The sequence below is a fragment of the Barbus barbus genome, assembly GCF_936440315.1.
Source record: "Barbus barbus genome assembly, chromosome: 3".
Lineage (NCBI taxonomy): Eukaryota > Metazoa > Chordata > Actinopteri > Cypriniformes > Cyprinidae > Barbus > Barbus barbus.
Genome location: NC_136731.1, coordinates 10,500,336 through 10,524,643, shown reverse-complemented (window position 1 = coordinate 10,524,643; position 24,308 = coordinate 10,500,336). Strand labels below are relative to the sequence as shown.

Genomic DNA, 24,308 nt, shown 5'->3' with positions numbered 1-24,308 from the left:
AGAAAGTCTAGCTGTGGCTAGTTCCACATTGAAAGCATGAAGGCTGTCTTTATAGATGCTATAGTGAATTTCGAGTTTCCTCTTCTGCCACATCCCCTCAGCTTTTCTGCATTGTCTTTTCATGCTCTGAACTGTTGTTGATTTTCTCCAAATTGATTTTTGTCTGCCAGTCTTCTTGCTGACCTTTATCGGAGCAATATCATCAATAACATTCTTAACTTTTGAGTTAAATGACTCCAGGAGAAGATCAACAGGGTCTGCAGAAATGCTTGGTGTTAATGACATTGCCTTCATAAATAGCGTACTAGTGTTCTCGTTAATGCATCTCTTACTGATAGAGACAGATCTAGATTCAGTGGTGACTGAGATCAATATATCAAAGAAAATACAGAAGTGATCAGATAGTGCTACATTCTTAATTACAATGGATGAGATGTTTAGACCTCTACTGATGAGTAAATCTAGAGTGTGTCCACGATTGTGTGTGGGTCCGTGCACATGCTGACTCAGGTCAAAAGTGTTTAAAATAGTTATAATTTCTTTTGTAGTTTTGATTTCTGCATTATCTATGTGAATATTAAAATCCCCTGCAATAGCAAAACAGTCAAACTCTAAGGAAATCATTGATAACAGTTCAGTGAACTCATCAACAAAGGCTGGAAAATATTTTGGAGGGCTGTAAATAATGATAAACGGGGTGCGTGGAGCACCTTTCAGCACAATACCTAGGTGTTCAAAAGACAAATACTGACCAAATGACATTTGCTTGCACTGATAAACATCTTTAAACAGAGCAGCTACACCTCCACCTCTCCTAACAGTCCTGCAGACACTTATAAAATTAAAGTTAGGAGGGGCTGTTTCATTGAGGACTGTTGCACTGCAGCTGTCTTCTAACCATGTTTCATTTAGAAACATAAAATCCAGGTTGTTTGTGGTTATTAAATCTTGATATTAAATTTTGATCAGAAATGATTTATTTTTAAGTGAGCGAATGTTTAAAAATGCTAACTTGATGGAATTACATTTTGTCTCTACAGCAATCTTAGATTGACGCAGTATAGGCCGCAGGTTAGATGGGTCAGCCGTACGGCTTGAGAAGGCCTTAGACTTTCTATCGCATGATAAAACAGAAATAGAGGAGGTTACAGGCACACTGGGTTCCCGCTTTTTCTGTAAACATTTGCAAATGTTGTGGCTAATATAGCGGGGACCCGACACATATCACTGAGAGCTGTTATCAGTTGTTTTTGGTTCACCTACACCAGATGGATAGGGGTTTGGGCCCTGGCGTTGTGGCAGCGGCCGGAGAGCTCTCGCAGGAGGAGGAGGGTGAGCTGGGCCTGCAGTCTTTGGTGGTTGTGGGGCCCGCCGCTTTTTAGTTGATATCTGCGGGCTTGCAGCGAAAGAGTGGGAGAGTTTGATCCCAGCATACACCAGTTCCTCCATTTTCTGTGAGAAGCTTAGAAGTGGAGATGCTGGGGAGAGGGATAGTGTATCTGGTGAGCATGGCTCTGGCTCTGGTGTTTCCGGTGGCTGTGAGATGCTGTTTTCCAGAAAGTCGTCCTTGGGTGCTGGAGCTGTTGTAATACGTCACAGTCTGCATGTGATGAGCTCTGTGGGCAGGGCTCAGCTGGGATGTCCATGAGCAGTGCTTGTTGTGGCTGCGTGGTGTTATCAGTGTCCTTGTGGGATGTGTCAACCACATGTTGACTCAAAAGCTGACATTAAGTCCTGTGGTCACTCATATTCTGTCCAGGTGTGTGTGCCATTTAGGTCGAGTAGATTGGCACACACCGCTGAAGGAGGACGGAGGGAGAAATAGATATTGTCCTTTAGCACTCTTGCACCGAGTCTGTTTGGGTGGAGGCCATCCAGTTTAAACAGTTGTCTGTGGCCCCAGAAAAGATTGAAGTTGTCGATGAAGTTGACTCCTTTTATACTACAGGTTCTTTGTAGCCATGTATTTAGCCCAAGCAACCGTGAAAACATGTTAGTTCCCCTTGCTGGGAGTGATCCACTGATGAACGACTGAACTTCAAGACTTTGAGTTTCAAACTCCTTCTTAAGGAGTTCTGACTGCTCCTTCCGAATATCATTCTTCCCCACATGGATGATGACTCGATTTACAGTCTTGTGCTTCATCAGAATGTTTCGAAGTTCTTTGTTCACATCAGAGATGGTTGCTTGAGGAAAGCAGTATGTAGTTGTAGTCCTGCTACTGATGTTTCTGATAATAGCGTCACCCACTATCAGAGTCCTGGGCTCGGCTGCGCTCTGAGCTGAAAGCCGCGGTCTGCTCGACCTTGAGCGCCTGTTAGTAGCGATGTTAGCTGTTGGCTGATTCGATCCGTGTTTAGTCACATTTGCGGATTCCTCACCCACATTCATGAATGCTTCAAATCTGTTCTGAAGATGTATAGGGGGTGGTAGGATACCAGTGTTTAAAAGTCTTGTCATAGCCGTATCTGGGGTAGAGGATGCTACGGCAGCAATACGAGATACTCGTGATAATCTGATGTCTCAATTGCCTTTGGGTCTCGCTCCCTGTTTGTGCCATCGATTTGTCTGTCGATCTGTTTCGGCTTTTTCCTCTACATGTATAAACTGTTGAGATTCACTAGATTCACAGGACTCACCGGCTGTATGCTGAGGGGGTCCGTGATAACCATCTGCTGTGTGTTCCACCTGTTTTGGAAGTCTGGCAAGTAACTTTGTTTCAAGAACCACAATCATTTGTAGAGGTCTGTGACAGTTTCTGCAGCAAGTAGATTCCACGAGAGGCATTTTCTCTCGTCTGCTTGAATGTAGACAGCTGTGTTTTTCCGTCTCTGGAATGTAAACTGCTGGGAAAGAGTCTTAATTTTCCCCAAAAAATGTGTTGTCTGAGCACTGTGCTGATCTGCTGAAGTTAAAATCTTAGAGAGATCTGAGAAAAGTGCAAAAATAGGGAGCAAAGCGCAGAGAGAGAGCAAGAGCGTCCGAACAGTAGCAAAGCCGGAAGCAAGCTAACACAATATTGTCAGTAGATCAGCTGTGCAATTTTCTACTCCTATCTGTACTTTTATGGGATTATAGTGCTCTTATACCAATGCAGTGAATAAATATTCCAGTTAGAATAAACCAACATGATGGTATTTGATTGTGGTGTTTACAATCCTCAGGTTTATTTTCCAAATTCAAGATTCGAGAATGAGGAAAAATCATATTTTAACTTGTTTTATTGTTCCTATTATTATTATTATTATTATTATTATTATTATATAAAAATAGTAAATTAATAAAGAAACAACAGCTAAAAAAAATTATCACAGAAGGTCTCTATTCTGCATAGTAATTATGGATCAGATTAATCTAACAGCGGCTCAGATTACGCTCTCACACTCTGTACATTTTAAAAAGCATGTCTGTAGTTTGTAGTTACTGTATAATACTCTTTAACTCTTTCCCCACCATTGACAAGATGTCTCTTCAATTAAGAGACAACACTTCCCCGCCAAAGATGAGTTTTTACGACAATCCGTGTTCCAGGTGTATTATGGTAAGGTAAGCCCTAGCACATGCCCAGAATGAGTTACGGGACTTCTGGGTGTGAATACAAGACGATAAGCATAAACGGAAGGATCAGAGAAAATGTAGGTCATATCACATAAAAAAATTAAGAGGTATACGGCTGAACAGGCACTGGCGGTGTTGATGGACTTGGACTCTGAACACTCATGTTTTGACCAATTTGAATCTGATCGGGACGAAGTAGTCAGTGAGGGAGATGCCAGACACAGAAGCACCTCTAGTTATGTTGTGGATAGACTGATAACCCGTTGATCTGAATATGTACATGTATGTGTGTGCGTGACCTACAGTACATACTCTATGTATGCATACGTTCATATGTATATATGTAAATACACTAGTCACAAAAAGTTAGGGATAGGGCTGTGCAATTAATCGCATTCGATTCTCATACGCATCTCGTCAGTAAAGCCAGTTCCGTGATTGGCAGTAAATCTCCATTACCTGCTTTCAAATGGAGCGGTATTTACTACACAGAGCTGTAGTTCGCTGACAAGCTAGGCAATTTCGCGTTCATAATCGCATCTTTGCACAGCCCTAGTTAGGGATATTTGACTTTCGGGTGAAATTTATGGAAAATGGAAAAAGTTCATGCTACAGTGATATTATATCATGAAAGTAGGGAATTTAAGTAGAAGCATGCAATGGTAATTTCTTCATCTCAAACTATTTATTGAAACAAATAAAGGTTGTTTGTTTATAAAAACAAACAAAGGTTGTGCTGTTCTGTTGTAAACAAATCTTAACAATGATTCCTAATTGCATCTACTTCCGGAAGACCAAATAAAGAGCTTTTGCATTCACATAGAAACACACAGCATCTCCCTGACATGGCTGCATCGACACTACTGCGGTTACTGAACCACGCCTTCTTTCTTTGTGTGCACATTTGGGCAGCATTACGCAAACATTTCCACATCGTGACGTAGACATGTGGGGGCGTGTTTAAATGAGGCATTTTGACATTGATGAATATTCAGATTTGGACCTTTGAATGTAGACTTCGAGAACCCCTGGTGTAGAGGGTCGTAACCCTGCACCCCAGAACCTCAATGAGCTGAGGGGAGCCCTTCAAGAAGAGTGGTCTGCTGAGGCACAGCTTTCAATATGTCGATTTGTGAACAGCATGAGACGTTGTTGTCAAGCTATAATTGATGCTCAAGGACGCATGACAAGTTATTGAGACATAGACACATTTTTTGTTGTGGTATACCCATCACTGTTTTAGATTTTGTTTCAATAAATTGTTTGAGATGAAGGAATTACCATTGCATGCTTCTACTATCCTATCCATTATATTATATCCATACATTACAGTAGGTCCTAATATAGAGATTTCAATGTTAATCAAACATCAGAAGAAAAGACGGAATCACTCGCTGCTCTTGATTGAACTACTGTTTATTTGCATCATTGTTCTTATTTTTTAGTAACAAAGATGAAATAAAATTAGTTATATTGTGATTAATAATACAGTAATTATTATTAAGAAAAGAATAGGAGGAAAATATGCAACGTTGCTTGGTGATTTTGCTTTGGAATCTTCAGAAAAGTTCAACTTGATTTTTCTCAAAATCAACTCTGCCGACTCAAACAGCTGTAGCTCAGTCATTTTTTGTCCAATTCCAACTCATTTTTTAAAAATGCAAATTTCGACTCAATTTCCCAGCATGGGTCACAATTTATTTCCTAGCACTAACCCTCACAGAAAACTTTGTCAATCAGGGGTGAAAAATGTGATAGAGAGGCCACTCTCCACTCCCATTGTTCCATACCAAAAAACATTGCCATATTGCTCCCATTTTAAACAGTTTTTTTGTCTCTAAATTATGCCTATTTATATATATATATATATATATATATATATATATATATATATATATATATATATATATATATATATACTGAACAAAATTATAAACGCAACACTTTTGTTTTTGCCCCCATTTTTCATGAGCTGAACTCAAAGATCTAAGACTTTTTCTATGTACACAAAAGGCCTGTTTCTCTCAAATATTGTTCACAAATCTGTCTAAATCTGTGTTAGTGAGCACTTCTCCTTTGCCGAGATAATCCATCCACTTCACAGGTGTGGCATATCAAGATGCTGATTAGACACCATGATTATTGCACAGGTGTGCCTTAGGCTGGACACAATAAAAGGCCACTCTAAAGTTTGTGGGGGGGTCCGAAAACCAGTCTTGTGACCACCATTTTCCTCACGCAGTGCAACACATCTCCTTCGCATAGAGTTGATCAGGTTGTCCACTCCTCTTCAATGGCTGTGCGAAGTTGCTGGATATTGGCAGGAATTGGAACACGCTGTCGCATACGCTGATCCAGAGCATCCCAAACATGCTCAATGGGTCACATTTCCGGTGAATATGCTGGCCATGCAAGAACTGGGATGTTTTCAGCTTCCAGGAATTGTGTACAGATCCTTGCAACATGAGGCCGTGCATTATCATGCTGCAACATGAGGTGATGGTCGTGGATGAATGGCACAATGGGCCTCAGGATCTCGTCACGGTATCTCTGTGCATTCAAAATGCCATCAAAAAAATGCTGTTCGTTGTCCATAACATACGCCTGTCCATACCATAATCCCACCGCCACCATGGGCCACTCGATCCACAACGTTGACATCAGCAAACCGCATCACATTTGCCATTTCTAAAACAGTTATTTTCACTGTTTGCTTTAGAATTTATATTTAGACAATTTTTTTTTTAATTCACTATTATATTTTGTACTAAATGATAAATAGTATGAAGAGTTTTCAAAAACTTGTGATCATCAGAAATGACCTATTTTGAATTTAAAACTGTCTAAAAAATGGGACTAGTTGAGCTGTACTCAATTTAATGCATTGTTCCCCCCCTTTGTCTTTTTATGTTCTGCACCCCAGAACATTTCCTTCCTCTATTAATTTTATTTAGGATAATTCAGTGTCTGTAATGTCAAATAAGCGACTGATGCTCACTTGATAATAAAATGTTTTTAGAAAAAAAATTAAAAATAAATAAAAACTTCTTTCATCTTTGTTTATTTGTAATTTTTTGCTTATTTATAACGTTTTATTAGAGAAGATTTTCAAAGCATCATTTCGGCAAAAATGTAGCTAATCAGAATCATGGGTTCGAATCGATCTCATAGCCCATGAACACGACAAAAAAAATGTAGGTCTCTGTTGATTGCATTGCAGTTTGCTTTGGATAAAGTAAATGTAGTTTAAACGTAAGAGCCCTTCAGCATATCTGATAAGACAAAAAGGACTATTTGTGTTAGGCTATTTCTTTTCTTTTAGTAGGCTAGGTGCATTAAATGATTTACCAAGCTGTTGTCAGCATTAAGACGTTAAATCTGTCATTGTAGCGTTTTGAAGCTCAAATTTAGTTTGGAAGTCTTAAAATAACATTAAATTTTAATCAGTTATTTTATCAATTATTTAGTCAGATACAGATAGAGAAGCACAATAAGATTACATTCATTTAAATGCATTTGTGAGAACGTGATTGCATATGAATTAGTCCCGCACGTCTGTGCAACGTCTCTCTACTAGTGAAGCTGTGTTTTAATTATTTGTCCATTAACTGTCCATCGCCGTTCACCTTCTGATTTGAGTGATAGGCTACATCAGTGTCAAGCTAGATAATCGCGTCAATTCTTGATAAAATGCAGTTATATTATGAAATGTTGGCCTTAATGTTGGAATTAATATTATGAAATGTTGGCATTACCTAAGATGGCGGCGCGCGCAGTCGCAGCAGCTTCTCTCTCTCCCGGCAAACCGGTGTTTTCGTGTTTTTTGTCTTGTAAGTCGCAATGTTTTTGCACATCTTCGTCTCCTGTCTCCGTCTACCTGTCTTTAAGCGCGCATACAGTCGTGAGTTTCTGCTCGAGGTCGGCAGAACCACATTTTTAGAGTTAAACTCCGCGCACACTGAAGAGCTGCGGGACCTCGGTCTGCTCCGAAGGCCTTCTCCATCACCGACCCCCACTACTGCATCTCGCCCACAGCGGAGGCGCTACAAGCGGCGTGAGAGGAAGCAGAAGAGGGGTAAGCGCGGAGGTATCCGAGCTAGGCTAGCGGCCAACCCACACAAGCCAGCTATCCCCACCATCGTACTGGCGAACGTACGCTCTTTGGACAATAAACTGGACTACAGCTCGACTACTACTCCGCTCGACTCAGAGGACTGTAAGAGTGTTTTTGTGTTTATGGAAACATGGCTTAACAACAGCGTACCGGACTGCACCATACAGCTCGACCAGCTAACATGCTATCGAGCTGACAGAGCTCTCGTCGAGGGAGGTAAGATCCGCGGCGGCGGGCTTTGTGTTTACATCAATGATGCATGGTGTCGCGACGCTGTTGTGGTCTGCAAACACTGCTCACCCCTGGTGGAGTTTATGATTATTAAGTGCCGGCCGTTCTATCTACCGAGGGAATATACAGCCATACTGCTCGTTGCTGTATACATCCCTCCCAGCTCCAGCAACAACATCAGGAGTGAGGCACTAAATGATCTGTACCAGCACACCAGTGAGCAGCAGACAGCCCACCCAGATGCTTTTCTTATCTTGGCTGGGGATTTCAATCACGCAGACTTAAAGAGTGTGTTCCCAAAAATTCACCAACACATAGACTTTCCAACAAGGGGAAAAAACACTCTGGACTTTGTTTACACCACCCAGAGAGGAGCTTACAAGGCCCTCCCCCTCCCCCACCTCGGAGCCTCAGACCACATCACTGTCATGCTAATGCCTGCATACAGACCGCTCGTTAAAGTCACCAAACCAGTTCACAAACAGATTCAAGTGTGGCCGGAAGGGTCGTCAGAGGCACTTCAAGACTGATTTGACACCACTGACTGGAATATGTTTAAACAGGCTGCCACATACAACAATACTACAGACCTCCAAGAGTACTCGGAGACTGTCACTGCCTACATCTCCAAGTGCATTGATGATGTAACAGTCACAAAGTCCATTACTGTCCGGGCCAACCAGAAGCCGTGGATGACAGGGGAGGTCTACAGACTTCTGAAGGCTCGGAACGCTGCCTTTAGAGCTGGAGATGAGGAGGGCCTGAAGACAGCTAGGGCCAACCTATCCCGCGGCATCAAAGAGGCCAAGAGACAGTACTCCAGGAGGATAGCCCATCGTTTCAGCGACAGCAGAGACACGCAGAGCCTGTGGCAGGGGATACAGACCATTACGGATTACAAGCCCCCACCACAGACCTGTGACAACACCATCCCCCTGCTGAACGAGCTGAATGCCTTCTTTGCTCGCTTTGAGGCACAAAACAGCACCACTGCACAGAAGACTCCACCTCCTCCCGGCGACCAGGTGATGACGCTGTCCCCGGACAGTGTGAGGAGATCCCTCAGCAGGATCAATGCACGCAAAGCTCCGGGTCCTGACAACATTCCTGGGCGTGTACTGAGAGACTGTGCAGTGGAACTCACTGAGGTCTTCACAGACATCTTCAACATCTCACTAAATCAGGCTGTTGTCCCCACATGCTTCAAAGCTACCACCATCATTCCAGTCCCTAAGAAGTCATCTCCATCCTGCTTCAATGACTACCGTCCAATAGCACTCACTCCCATCCTCATGAAGTGCTTTGAACGGCTAGTCTTGCACCACATCAAGTCTGTCCTCCCCCCCTCCCTGGACCCCTTCCAGTTTGCATATAGGTCCAACCGCTCGACCGATGATGCCATCACCACTGCCCTCCACCCAGCCCTCACACATCTGGAGAAAAAAGACTCATATGTCAGGATGCTGTTCATAGACTTCAGTTCAGCATTCAACACAATCATCCCTCAACAGCTCACTCACAAACTGGCCCAGCTGGGGCTCAATACCTCTCTGTGCAACTGGCTGTTGGACTTCCTGACCGGGAGACCACAAGCAGTACGGGTCGGCAGTAACACATCCAGCACCATCACACTGAACACTGGAGCCCCCCAAGGATGTGTGCTGAGCCCCCTCCTCTTCACTCTGGTGACCCACGACTGCACACCATCACACAACTCCAACATTTTCATTAAGTTTGCGGATGGCACCACTGTGGTGGGTCTCATCAGCAACAGAGATGAGACAAACTACAGGAGCGAGGTGAGCCGCTTGGCCGGGTGGTGCAGTGACAACAATCTCTCTCTGAACGTGAAGAAGACGAAGGAGATTGTTGTTGACTTCAGGAGAGTACACACTCAGCATGCCCCTCTGACCATCAACGGTGCGACTGTGGAGAGAGTGAGCAGCACCAAGTTCCTGGGTGTGCACATCACTGAGGACCTCTCCTGGACTAACAACACTGTAGCACTGGCCAAGAAAGCACAGCAGCGTCTCTACTTCCTCCGCAAACTCAGAAGAGCCAGAGCCCCGGCCCCCATCATGTGCACCTTCTACAGAGGCACCATCGAGAGCATCCTAACTAGCTGCATCACTGTGTGGTATGGCGCTTGCAACGCATCCTGCCGCAAGTCACTTCAGCGCATAGTGAGAGCAGCTGAGAAGATCGTTGGTGTCTCTCTCCTGACTTTCAAAAAATCCTCCCTTCAGTCAAAATCACGCAGCTCCATGATTTTCGCTCCGCTGTCACTGCACTCGATCCCATTAGTCTGGTTTGGGGTGGCAAAGCTCATTTTTAGGCTGGCAGTTGCCACCCTTGTGGACACGCCCCTGCCCTAATGGCCCATCAGTGTGACCGTGACTTTGAGGCAGGTAAGAGAGAATGTGAAGAGATTGAAAAAAATATATATATTTTAAATTTCTTGTATTTTATTTACAGCACAGTATAATCAAAACATACATAATGAAGGTCAAAGACACATTATTGTGCACTGATCTAACCACAGAGATGTGAACAGACTTTGACTCATTCCTACAACAGATTCTGTTCAACAAGTGAAACAAGTAAATCATACCTGATATTTACGTGTTATTTATTTATTATAAAAACAAAATAAGCAATCAAACAAAAAAACTTGCTACGTATACTGTTAGACGAAGCCCTGCCCATGTCCCCGCCCATGAACCCTGCCCCCTACTGTCCTCTTTTTGGAAAACTTAAATATGCTCACCCTACTGTTTACTTATTCTGGTTATTATCTGTCTTTTCACTATCATTATATTTGTGCTGTGGAAGCTTATGTCACCAAAACAAATTCCTCGTATGTGTAAACATACAATAAAGTTCTGATTTTGATTCTGATTCAGAATATTGTTACTGCCTGTGGCCTAATACTGATGAAAGACTAGAAACAACCTTGTAAGTTTAAAAAAGCATCTTAAAGTATAAAGTAATGCTGTCTGTTTTCTCCATGTGTTTCATCTCTGTGCAGATCCTTGACTGGTTTGTTCAGATTTGTCTGGCCCTTCAGTATCTGCATGATGAGAGGAGGAAAGTTTTTCACAGAGACATAAAACCTCAGGTAGACACTGTTAAAGCTCAATTAAACATTTGTCACCAAATCAAATGTGTATAATTGATGAGATTTCTGTTGTCATTGTAGAATGTTTTTCTGACTGAAGATGGCTACATCAATCTAGGAGATTTTGGGTACTCAAAAGTGCACAGAAGGTAAACAACAAAAACAAACAAACAAACAAACAGTTCCAGATCTAGTGATTAACAGAAATTAACAATTGCACACTGGGCTAAAACAGTAATATTGTGAAATATTTTTACTACTTAAAATGAGTGCTTTCTATTTGAATATATTTTAAAATGTAATTTATTCCTTGTGATTTCAAAGCTGAATTTTAAGGATCATTACTCCAGTCACATGATGCTTCAGAAATCATTCTAATATTTTCTGATTTGCTGCTCAAAAACATTTATAATTATTATTATGCTGAGTAGATTTTTTTCAGTTTTTGTTTTGATGAATATAAAGTTCAGAAGTACAACATTTATTTTAAATAGAAATCTTTTGTAACATAAATGTCTTTTTCCTTGCTAAAAGAATCCTGAAAAAATTTACTCAACTGTTTTAAATATTACTACTAATAATAATAATAATAATTGTTTCTTAAACAGCAAATAAACATATTAGAATGATTTCTGAGGGATCATGTGACACTGAAGACTGGATTAACGATGATGAAAGTTTAGCTTTGATCACAGGAATAGATTACATTTGAACATATATTCAAATAGAAAGCAGTTGTTTTAAATAGTAAAATTATTTCACAATATTACTGCCTTTACTGTATTTTGGATGAAATAAATACAGGCTTGGTGAACAGAAGATAATTATTTAAAAAATATTAAAAAATCTTACTGTTCAAAATTTTTTGACTGGTAGTGTATGTATAAATACACACACAGTATACACACACACACACACACACACACACTATTGCCAAAAGTATTGGGACACCCCCTTCTAACGAAGAGGTTTGACTAATTTAGTTATTTCATGAGTACAAATCTTAATGCTGAAGCATATAATGATATTCTGGGGAATTATATGCTTCTAATTGTATAGCAACAGTTTGGAAAGGACCCTTTTCAATTCTAACATGACAATGCCTCCGTGTATAAGGCAAGGTTAAAAAATGATGAAATTAAATTTCCCAAAGGGGAAATTTGTTATGGACTCAATATGGACTTTTAATACAATCTCTGGTGAAGTCTTTCACAAACTTGCATCATTTTGCACTTTGTTACCATTGCTATGCAGTTGGGATGCTCTAACAATATTTTGTTGTTAATTACTATGACAATGACAATAAAGAATTGAACTGAATTGAATTGAAACCCAATTAACATGAGTGTCCCACATAAGAGAATTATCTATATGCACTCCTAACTACTTGTATGATTGCACCTGTGTAATTTCTTGATTGAGGCATATGATCACCTTAGGATCCATAGGATCAAAGATGATTTCCTCCAATTTTAGTATTTACTTTAAAAAAAAATTAAGATCACACCACTCAACAAATGAGTTGATCTCAGAGTAATAAACATAAGAAGAGTCAAATTTTTTGGGGGCAGACTTAAAATTGCTGTATCATCCGAATACTTCAGAATGAAGTATTGTGGGTGCCTACTTGAGCACTGGTTTTGACATACACCTTCCAGGTTTGCCCTAGACACAATTTATGATGTAACCTGGGGGTCATCGGGTGTTTCGGGCCTTTCAACATCATACAACCTCCCCCAGGTGACCCAGCCAGGGGTGATCAGTCCCCGACTTGTGTCTAGGTAGCTTGTGTAGTCCACGGATCACCCCGTTTGATCCACAGCCATCTTGATGCCTTCTCAGCGCATTCATGATGTTCCTGATAGCTTTATTCTTGTGCAGTCCCCTGATTCCTGAGAGCTTGAGGGCCCTGCATAACGACTGGCCGCCAAAACCTCAGCAGCCAACCTTGATGGGGAGGCAGTGGGTCTTCCATCCCCTGTTATGGCATTCGCCTGCCAACTCCTGGTACTTGGGTCTCTTCCGTTCAAATGCCTCTTCCATCTGGTCTTCCCAGGGCACAGTTACTTCTAATAGAACCACCTGCCTTGATGATTCTGAAAATAGGACCATATCAGGCCTAAGCGTGGTCATGGCGACCGTTTCTGGGTAGTTGAGCTGCCTTCCCAGGTCAACCTCTAGGCTGAAGAGTTTGGTTGGACTGGGGTGGACATCGTAGACTGATTGGATAAAGAACTGGATCTGGTATAGCTCCGCTTTCCACAACTTAGTCCACAAAATCTTTCGGTCCATCACTTGTTCCCATTTGAGTCCACTCCCCTTTTTGTCGCATCACCACCATCCTACTAATGCGCCTTTCCTCCACTCCTCCTTGGATTTTCTCTTGGACCAGTTGACACCTGTCCTTTCCCCAGTCCTTTTCATATCGAGGTTTATGTTTACAGCCAAGCCCTGCACGTCCTGATGCCACTGTCCCCACCAACACACTGTGCCGCAACCGCGCCTCTGCGTGGTTGACTGCCCCTGGGCCCTCCACTTCCTACCTGTCCCAACTACGATGCCAGCTGAGGAAAATTTGGTGTCAGTGGATTCTCTGTACAGCAGCACCTCTCTTGCTCGGGAAACATGAACTCCTACGATAGTCTAGGTGATGTGCAAAATTTGAGGTGATATGTTCACTTTTTCATAAAAGCATGAAATTTGGTACAATTGTACAGGTTAGAGCCCTGGGCATGGAGCCATCTCAAAAACACCTTGTGGTTGCCATGGCGAACATTTTACTTTCCGCCATAACCAAATTTTGTATTTTGTGTAATATCTCCTGAACCAAACATAACACAGAAAAGGTGATGTCTACTCCTATGTTTTGATAGTCAAGGATTAGAATAATACCATATACAAAAACTGTTCAGGTGAAGCGTTAATGGTGAAATCAGCAATGTGAGAAGGAAATTACAGTATCTGAGCATCACAGTATCACAGCATTTACAAAAGTCCACAATTTTTTTTATGTCTTTAATAATTAACTAATATTTTATTCAATAGTACAACAAAAGATTGTTTTAATTAATTAATTAATTATGAATTTGTTACATTTATATAGCTCTTTAAAATGGAAGTGGAATCACAACCACCACCAATGTGCCACATCCACCTGGATGATGCGATGGCAGCCATATTGTGCCAGAACGCCCACCACACACCAGCTAAACTAATATTTTATTTAGTAGTGCAATAAAAGCCTGTTATCAAGAATACAATCATTTATCTCAGAGATATAAATAAATTATTGCTCTCAAAATTAGCACGTTAATGTAGGCGATTCATTTTTAATGCTTTAAAATAATTTAACACTGTTAACGCAGAGGCGGAACCTAGGATTGGCCACCCCACTCATAACTGCTGTTTCTGTCTGTTTTTTCTCAATAAGAAGTGCATTTGTGCATTTATTCAGTCGCAGAGCGTCTTTTACAATCGCATCAATCTGGAGACGTTTCAGATGCACGCTTCAACTTCACTTCAGCGTCAGCCGTGAGTCAAACAAGCGAGTAAACCGGTGCGCGCTATAGCCTATATCAATTCATATCAGAGCGCAAAATAAACTACGAGCATGCAATGTCGTGGTCAGTTAAGGCATGAAGTTACCAAAAAGGCAAATAAAGCTGCCTTAAAACTATCCGTGCATTTAATATGTTATATATGACTTACATTAAGAACATGTCTCTAAAATGGTTTTCAAAACTGTCCTGGAGCAGCCCAGCACTGTCTCCCTCATCTAACACACACGATTCAACTCGTCAGTTCATTAGTAGAGACTGAAAAGGGTCTGACCTGAAATGGGTCAGAAAAGGTAGATCCGCGTCACGTTCAGCAGCGACATCTCTTAAAGAAATAGCATCCAAAAACAACATAATAACCAGTTGCTGTGATGCCTGTTCATCAAGAATAATGGATAAAAGAGGAAATATATAATTTTTATAGAGTAGGGATGGGCATCTCCATAACTGAGGACGATGCGATACGCATCTCGATGCATAGCCAACGATACGATGCACTGAAGATACATACACTGAACAAAATTATAAACGCAGCACTTTTGTTTTTGCCCCCATTTTTCATGAGCTAAACTCAAAGATCTAAGACTTTTTCTATGTACACAAAAGGCCTGTTTCTCTCAAATATTGTTCACAAATCTGTCTAAATCTGTGTCAGTGAGCACTTCTCCTTTGCCGAGATAATCCATCCACCTCACAGGTGTGGCATATCAAGATGCTGATTAGACAGGATGATTATTGGACAGGTGTGCCTTAGGCTGGCCACAATAAAAGGCCACTCTAAAATGTGCAGTTTTATCACACAGCACAATGCCACAGATGTCGCAAGTTTTGAGGGAGCGTGCAATTGGCATGCTGACTGCAGGAATGTCCACCAGAGCTGTTGCCTGTGAATTGAATGTTCATTTCTCTACCATAAGCCGTCTCCAAAGGCATTTCAGAGAATTTGGCAGTACATCCAACTGGCCTCACAACCGCAGACCACGTGTAACCACACCAGCCCAGGACCTCCACATCCAGCATCTTCACCTCCAAGATCGTCTGAGACCAGCCACCCGGACAGCTGCTGCAAAAATCGGTTGGCATAACCAAAGAATTTCTGCACAAACTGTCAGAAACCGTCTCAGGGAAGCTCGTCTGCATGCTCGTCGTCCTCATCGGGGTCTTGACCTGACTGCAGTTTGTCGTCGAAACCGACTTGAGTGGTCAACGAAGTCAACTCAACGAAGAGAGGTGTTCTCTTCACGGATGAATCCTGGTTTTCACTGTACAGGGCAGATGGCAGACAGCGTGTATGGCGTCGTGTGGGTGAGTGGTTTGCTGATGTCAACGTTGTGGATCGAGTGGCCCATGGTGGCGGTAGGGTTATGGTATGGACAGGCGTATGTTATGGACAACAAACACAGGTGCATTTTATTGATGGCATTTTTATTTCAAATCTTTTATTAGCATTTTCAGTGACAGTTACAGAATGGTACATCACAGAAAGAAAAGCAGATCACAAGAAATTGTCCAACATTAATATTGATGGCATTTTTAATGTACAGAGATAACGTGATGAGATCCTGAGGCCCATTGTTGTGCCATTCATCCACGACCATCACCTCATGTTGCAGCATGATAATGCACGGCCCCATGTTGCAAGGATCTGTACACAATTCCTGGAAGCTGAAAACATCCCAGTTCTTGCATGGCCAGCATACTCACCGGACATGTCACTCATTGAGCATATTTGGGATGCTCTGGATCGGCGTATATGACAGTTCCCTTTCGAAAGCTACAATCGATGCTGCGCTGCTCAGCGCATTGGGAAACGTCTTTAGTCATGACCAACTGTGAATATTGTGTGTAACACGTCGATAGAATTGACCCGGAGGTAATATAGCGTCGGTCGATGACGTCATCGGCGCGTACCCGCAACACGAGGCTATAAATAGATGAGCCACAGGTGCATCATCAGGTCTTTTGTCTTCAGACCATTCTGTGCATGTGTGCGTCGAAAAACACCCTCTCTCTACTCTCATCTGTTCTCAGATCTTTGCTAGGAGTTAGTTTTTGTCAGGCAGTGTGCAGAAAATTCTCATTCTCAAATCTTTTTCTCTCACGTTACAACAAAAAGTTTAAAAAGTAAAAAAGAAGAGAAATGAGCCAACAAATCAGTAAGCGTTGTGTTCCTCCATGCTCCCGTCCCATGTCTGAGCTGGATACACACGATTACTGTTTTGTTTGTTTGGGGGAAGAGCACGTGGTTCTGGCTATAGAGAAAGGCGGGTGCGAGCATTGTGACCACAGTTAAGATGCCGGTGCTTCTTCGGTTCAGGAGGGGGATGATATATCTCTTGGTTCTTCAGATCACGAGCAGCCAGCCTCTGAGCATTCCTCTCGCGAAATGAAATCTGTCGAGGAATTGCTAGAGGTGGTTACAAACAAAAATTTTGCAATTATAATTTTGTTCAGTACCTTTTTTATTTTCCAGCTGATGTTTCAGTTCATCCCTAATAAGATTATTTTGAAGATTTAATTACACTTTACAGATTATTTGCACTGAAGGTTTTTGTTTACACTGATTTTTCTATTTCAGAGCTGATCCTTATTCAAACTCAGTAGTGGGAGCAGAGCTCTATGTCAGCCCAGAAGCTCGTCAGAATAATTATAATTCCCAAAGGTATGCTTTAAATATTGAAATTTCTCACAAAGTCTTTAGATGGAATGCTTACTAAAACAATGCAATTTAATTTATCCTTTGTTTTTGTATTGTTGTTTTGTTTTAAGTGATATTTGGTCATTGGGATGGTTGCTCTATGATCTCTGCATGCTGGAAGTATGGGTGAGTATTTTTGTTTGTCCTTCTCAAAAGTACTCTGTTAAATAATGCAATTACAACAGCTTGTACAGCTTATGATCTGGGGCCTCATGTATAAAACTCAGATTTATAAAATCATGCGTACGCCAGAACATGCGCAAAAATCCATTTATAAATCCCAGTCAGGGGAAGATTGTGCTTACGTGCATCTCCACCCCGTCTCCTCCCAGAAATCACCATATATGGAGTTTACAAAGCCTAGTTTTACGATGCATAACCTCATCTGCATATACAGGTCCTTTTCAAAAAATTTGCATATTGTGATAAAGTTCATTATTTTCTGTAATGTTCTGATAAACATTAGACTTTCATATATTTTAGATTCATTACAACACAACTGAAGTAGTTCAAGCCTTTTATTGTTTTAATATTGATGATTTTGGCATACAGCTCATGAAAACCCAAAATTCCTATCTCAAAAAATTTGCATATCATGAAAAGGTTCTCTAAACGAGCTATTAACCTAATCATCTGAATCAACTAATTAACTCTAAACACCTGCAAAAGATTCCTGAGGCTTTTAAAAACTCCCAGCCTGGTTCATTACTCAAAACCGCAATCATGGGTAAGACTGCCGACCTGACTGCTGTCCAGAAGGCCATCATTGACACCCTCAAGCAAGAGGGTAAGACACAGAAAGAAATTTCTGAACGAATAGGCTGTTCCCAGAGTGCTGTATCAAGGCACCTCAGTGGGAAGTCTGTGGGAAGGAAAAAGTGTGGCAGAAAACGCAGCACAACGAGAAGAGGTGACCGGACCCTGAGGAAGATTGTGGAGAAGGACCGATTCCAGACCTTGGGGGACCTGCGGAAGCAGTGGACTGAGTCTGGAGTAGAAACATCCAGAGCCACCGTGTACAGGCGTGTGCAGGAAATGGGCTACAGGTGCCGCATTCCCCAGGTCAAGCCACTTTTGAACCAGAAACAGCGGCAGAAGCGCCTGACCTGGGTTACAGAGAAGCAGCACTGGACTGTTGCTCAGTGGTCCAAAGTACTTTTTTCGGATGAAAGCAAATTTTGCATGTCATTCGGAAATCAAGGTGCCAGAGTCTGGAGGAAGACTGGGGAGAGGGAAATGCCAAAATGCCTGAAGTCCAGTGTCAAGTACCCACAGTCAGTGATGCTGGTGTTGGTCCACTGTGTTTTATCAAGGGCAGGGTCAATGCAGCTAGCTATCAGGAGATTTTGGAGCACTTCATGCTTCCATCTGCTGAAAAGCTTTATGGAGATGAAGATTTCATTTTTCAGCACGACCTGGCACCTGCTCACAGTGCCAAAACCACTGGTAAATGGTTTACTGACCATGGTATTACTGTGCTCAATTGGCCTGCCAACTCTCCTGACCTGAACCCCATAGAGAATCTGTGGGATATTGTGAAGAGAAAGTTGAGAGACGCAAGACCCAACACTCTGGATGAGCTTAAGGCCGCTATCGAAGCATCCTGGGCCTCCATAACACCTCAGCAGTGCCACAGGCTGATTGCCTCCATGCCACGCCGCATTGAAGCAGTCATTTCTGCAAAAGGATTCCCGACCAAGTATTGAGTGCATAACTGAACATAATTATTTGAAGGTTGACTTTTTTTGTATTAAAAACACTTTTCTTTTATTGGTCGGATGAAATATGCTAATTTTTTGAAAATTGCATGTATGCCAAGCTGGAAGCTGTATGCCAAAATCATCAATATTAAAACAATAAAAGGCTTGAACTACTTCAGTTGTGTTGTAATGAATCTAAAATATATGAAAGTCTAATGTTTATCAGTACATTACAGAAAATAATGAACTTTATCACAATATGCTAATTTTTTGAAAAGGACCTGTAATTTCCATGCATATTCTCATCCATGTGACACCATGTTTAACATCGTCAAAGGTGCAAGACGTTAAGGAAATATGAGATACGGACTAAATGCCATTCGTGCCACATTAATTTTTATCGCCAAAATCATCCAGAATGTTTTGAAATGTTTTGAAAACCTACATTTCACTGCTGGTTATACTCTGTATAATTGTGTATGTGACAAATAAAAAAAATCTTGAAATGAATATATCAAAATATCCATAAAAACAAAACTGTTTAGTTCTCAGATAAATAGCCTATTTTAGAATATACTTGATCTCATTCTTTCCACTGACCAAATAGTATTTCAATTGTTTTAAACAACTCATATCAAATAACATTTATGTAGTTTTGCTGAAAAGTTAACATCTTTTAGCTATTTTTAGTGGAAACAGGTAAGCCATTTATTGCCGTTTAAATACAATTGTCTGACTCGCGCATCACTGACAAAGTATTTTAAAAAGGAAACACTCAAATCTTAAATTTTTTTTCAAGCTATATCCTTCAAATACATTGGTATTTTTCATAATGTTGTGAATATGCCTTGACGCCATCAACACCTCCGTGCAGCTACGGTTGTACAATACGTTATCATCATTGGACCTATTCCACTCCAGAAAAAAGTGTGTACGCACATTCAAGAGCCTCCGTACGGTGCGCACATATTTATGGCAAGTTTATTTTTTATGAATCCGAATATGTGCGTAAACAGCGTACGCACATTTCTATGCCCACTTTGTGCGTACGCAGCGTTTATACATGAGGCCCCTCGTGTTTCGAGTAATCATTTATTGTGAAAAGTTGCTCTGAGAGGCAGCACAAAGGGCCAATTCACCAACAAATGTAAATTCTGTTGACATGTTCTCATCCTTAAATTGCTTAAAATCCGTATTACTTTCCTTCATCTGCAGAAAAAAATGCAATCAAAGTCAATACAATCAAAGTCAGTCAGTGGAGTCCTAAATGACACCCCAGTAACATGAACCGAGATTTACAAAATCCCTAAACATGATTGTGCATTGTTATTTCATAATATCTAATACATTAAATATTAACAAATTAAAACTTATTTTAAGGCACTATTTACAAGTTTTAAGCTACTAGTTGTTTCACAGTAGCACTCTCTGATGAAAGCATTTTATTGATTATTTTTTTTTTTTTTACTACCCTCACCCCCCATCCCAAAATATTTGTTGTGCAACAATGGTGCAGAATCACATCTGCACCATTGCACCATCTGCACCATTTCTCATCAGAGAAAATTCTCCATTCACATATCATAAGACAATGTTTGGAGAGCAATACAGAATCACACATCTGTCACTTGAAACACATTGATATATTGCATTTGATACAGACATAGGCTTGTGTTGTAGTGAAGGGCTGGGAAACTTTGATCCTGGAGGGCCACTGTCCTGCAGAGTTTAGCTCCAACCCTAATCAAACACAGCTGTCTGTAGCTTTCTACATCTGTTAGGATGTAAACATGCTGACGCTAATCATGACGCGCGGCCGCTAGAGGAGTTTCTCAGCGTGGATTTCCCTTGATATCCGGGGTGTTTAGACTCCATGTGGGGGAAAATTGATGGTACAGCATTTGGTTTAAACCTATACTTGTCTCCATCGCCACCTAGTGATCTTAAAATACATTTATTAGCTGGTTCTAGGGGTGTGTGATATGACGATTTTTCATCGTGGATGATAAAAATGTCTCCACGTTCTGCTTTTGGAGAAATATCGTAGTATCGTCCTACAGCGATGCATTCTATCAGCTCCAGTTCTGGCGCCTCCGTATTAATATACTGTACAACACCACATACATTCACATCAGTGCGCTTATTCGCATTCACAAAAGTAGCCTTACTAGTTAAACATTTAATTCACGTGCTGTTCTAATGTGCGCTTTTTCTGAGCCAGTAATAATGTTGTGAATCGTGATATTTAAAAAAAAAATCCTGATATGATATTTTTGCCATATCGCCCACCCCTAGCTGGTTCTGATGTGTTTGATCAGGGTTGGAGCTAACTCTGCAGGACAGTGGCCCTCCAGGACTGAAGTTTCCCAGCCCTGATATAGTGTTGTGTCATATCATTTACTTCATGGAATGAGATTTTAGTCAGTGTGAAACTTCAAAAAGCACTTCTCTGCTGTGAAACAGAGGTGCACAATATACTTTTTGCACATCACTTTGGGTGTTCCTGTGCACCCAGGAACTTTGCCTTCACACAGGAACCTTCCCTTTTTGTCACACATTATTTTCTCCAAATGTATTGTCAATGGGAAATCCTGGTTAGGGATGGGAGTTGAGGACCCCTGCTTCCTTACCCCTTATCGCACAGTGTTACCTCAAGCAAAACTGAATTTCTGAGCATGCAAAATAAAAATAAAATAATAAAAAAAAAAAACTGACAAATGTCTTCTCTACACCTTCATACACACACACACACACACACTTTATGTACAGTTAATGTAATTTAAATAAGATTACTAAAGCAAATAATATTGCCGCCTTCTCACACCCTGTGCTCCTGTGACCATGTGTCAGAAAAGGAAGTCCTGTCTACAAACGGTGATTGATAGTGACTCCCACACCTTATTGGACTGTTCTTTGATACTTTTCAAACATATTAATTGGTTGCAATTATTAAAAAATTTTTTTTTTAAATGTACTGAACATGGGGAATAAGAAAAACTTGCTATGCTGTAGAGGGTTAATATCATCCCAAAGGGAGGAGCTGAAATTCAATAATATTCCCAACTGTGACTTGATTCTCTGCTGGGGATGTCATTAATCATAACAAATAGTTTTTAAATAAGTGTTTCTCAATCTTGGATCTTAAGGTTAACCAGATTTTCCTTTTTCCCTTTATTTTCTACCACAGTCAGATATTAAAAATCGTCGCTTTCAACAAGCCTCCCACGATATGGGATATCCCCTTCACTTCTCAGACAGGTACTCAAAGGATCTACAGGAATTAATCAAAGAAATGCTCAGCTGTGACACTAACAACAGACCTTCAGCTGATGAGATTCTAGCAAAACCGATCCTGAATGATGCAGTACGGAAAAACAGGAGAATTCCACAAGCACTTGAACGAAGGTTTATGGTGTCCTTAAATACCTTTGATGAGGCCTACAATCAGCACTATAATCATTTTAAGACTTTAGTTAATGAGTGGGGAGAAACAACAGATTCACTAGAGGAGATACATCGTAAATGCACAATAGGCACACTGTCAGGTTCAGTGATCGGAGCAGCTGGTGGAGTCACTGCGTTAGTTGGTGCAATTTTGGCTCCTTTCACATTTGGAGCATCTCTGATTGTTACAGGTGTTGGTATTGGAGTTGGAGTTGCAGGTGGTGTAACAGGTGCTGCATCCAGCATTACCAATACAGTCAAACAAAAATCACTCCGTGACAACATTGAAAGAATTCAGCGGAACTTTAAACATTTGACACCACTTTTCGATTCACTGAATTCACTGAGAAGGGTACTGAGAACAATCAGAAAATTCAGAGATTTTGTCAGTGACTCTTCTGGCAATGCAGAAATGTCACACAATGCACACAAAAGAAAAGTATTGTTTGCCACAGAATTAATTAATCTAGGTCTGCTGGCAAATGTTGGCAGGATTGCTGCTCAAAGCGCCAGAGTAGGACGAGCAGCAGTAGAAGCAGTAGCTGCAGTCACAGGAGTGTTGAGTGGAATTCTAGTCATTGTTGATGCTGCCTTTATAGCAGTGGATGCTATAGACATTCATCAGATGAGACAGGGAAAAGTGAATGATCCAGAAAAGGTCAAATCAAGTTTACTCAAGTCCATTGCCCAGATGAGGAAAACACATACTGATCTTTTGAATCTCTTAAAGGAATTCGAAGAAACAAGAAATGAACTAAATGAGTATATAACAGAGGCCAGGGCTTTCAGAAATGTAGAGAGTTCAAACATATAAATATGATACTAGTCAGAGACTCACACAACATCCTACTGATTTGTCCGTGAGCTTTAGTGAAGATAAATGGTACTTAAATGTCTATATTTTACTGAGTCAAACAATAGAAGACCTGTGATGTACGAGGTCAGACTTTTGCAATCATTCTATGTTGTAAATATCAGGTTATATATCAAATACTTTAGATATACAAAGACGGTGCACTCTGGTGGAATAGTTATGCCTTCTAAATAAAAGAGGCAATCACTTATTGGTAAAGTTGAGAGTGCAAAGAGACGGTTCAAAGTTGGCCACCAAGTGAAATGACTTGACCTAAAGGGACTTATGTGTATTAAACATAAGAAAATGAATCTCATTCACTAATAAGTGCATGGATTATTCTTATTTTCATGCACAAAAGAAATTTCCCAAAAAAGTAATAATAATTCCTAACCATGGTCCAATGTTAATGAATTTTGAATTAAACATGTCCAAACCATCTACATATCACAGCCTTTCAGCACTTTGTCCCGATCACCAGCTGCCAGCTGGAGTGCCATGAGCTCCACCAGAGGGCATTCCTTTACTCCATTACCATTGCATCACAAACTACATTTCCCATTAACCTTTGCCTGGACGCATTATTGTGTGTTTACACACACAGTAAGTGTGTGTCATTAGCTTGTTAAGGTCCGTGTATATAAAGCTGCATTCACGCCATATTGTAATTGCCACAATTCTGAGATGACAACACATGACATTCTACTCGGAGCTGCATTATGTATTTCTGTGATATCACTATCAATGCCAAAGCCTTCATGTGCTCCAGAACTCGTAATTACAACTTGTACACTCTGAATGTTCTGAGAGCTACGACTTGGACCATGAGACCGTTGTACCACCTGACCGATGCAGGTTAATTTAGGCGCTACTTAGGTGCTGACTAAGGCTGCATTTACACTGCAAGTCTTGATGACCAATTCCGATTTTGTGACAATATCCAATTTTTTTGGACGACGTGCTTACATTGCTTTTAAAAGTGACCCGTATCCGATGTGTGCATTTTACACTGGGCTTAGTAAAACAAGCCAAAAA

At 41.0% G+C, this 24,308-nt stretch overlaps 1 protein-coding gene and 1 long non-coding RNA gene across 5 annotated transcripts in view; one reads left to right on the top strand and one right to left on the bottom strand.

Moving 5' to 3' along the window:
* The window catches only part of LOC306855207 (serine/threonine-protein kinase Nek3-like), a 48,604-nt gene extending 24,888 nt beyond the window's left edge, over positions 1-23,716 (top strand). For all 4 annotated transcript variants that reach the window (XM_079393702.1, XM_079393703.1, XM_079393704.1 and 1 more), the window contains 5 exons: positions 10,932-11,021; positions 11,103-11,170; positions 17,157-17,240; positions 17,348-17,402; positions 22,164-23,716. In XM_079393702.1, the coding sequence (XP_079249828.1) occupies positions 10,932-11,021; positions 11,103-11,170; positions 17,157-17,240; positions 17,348-17,402; positions 22,164-23,234 (1,368 nt within the window). In that variant the 3' untranslated portion in view covers positions 23,235-23,716. The remainder of the gene's footprint in view (positions 1-10,931; positions 11,022-11,102; positions 11,171-17,156; positions 17,241-17,347; positions 17,403-22,163) is intronic.
* LOC306855355 overlaps positions 1-24,308 on the bottom strand; it is a 1,003,769-nt gene that overhangs the window by 532,417 nt on the left and 447,044 nt on the right. The gene's annotated exons all lie outside the window — the stretch shown is intronic.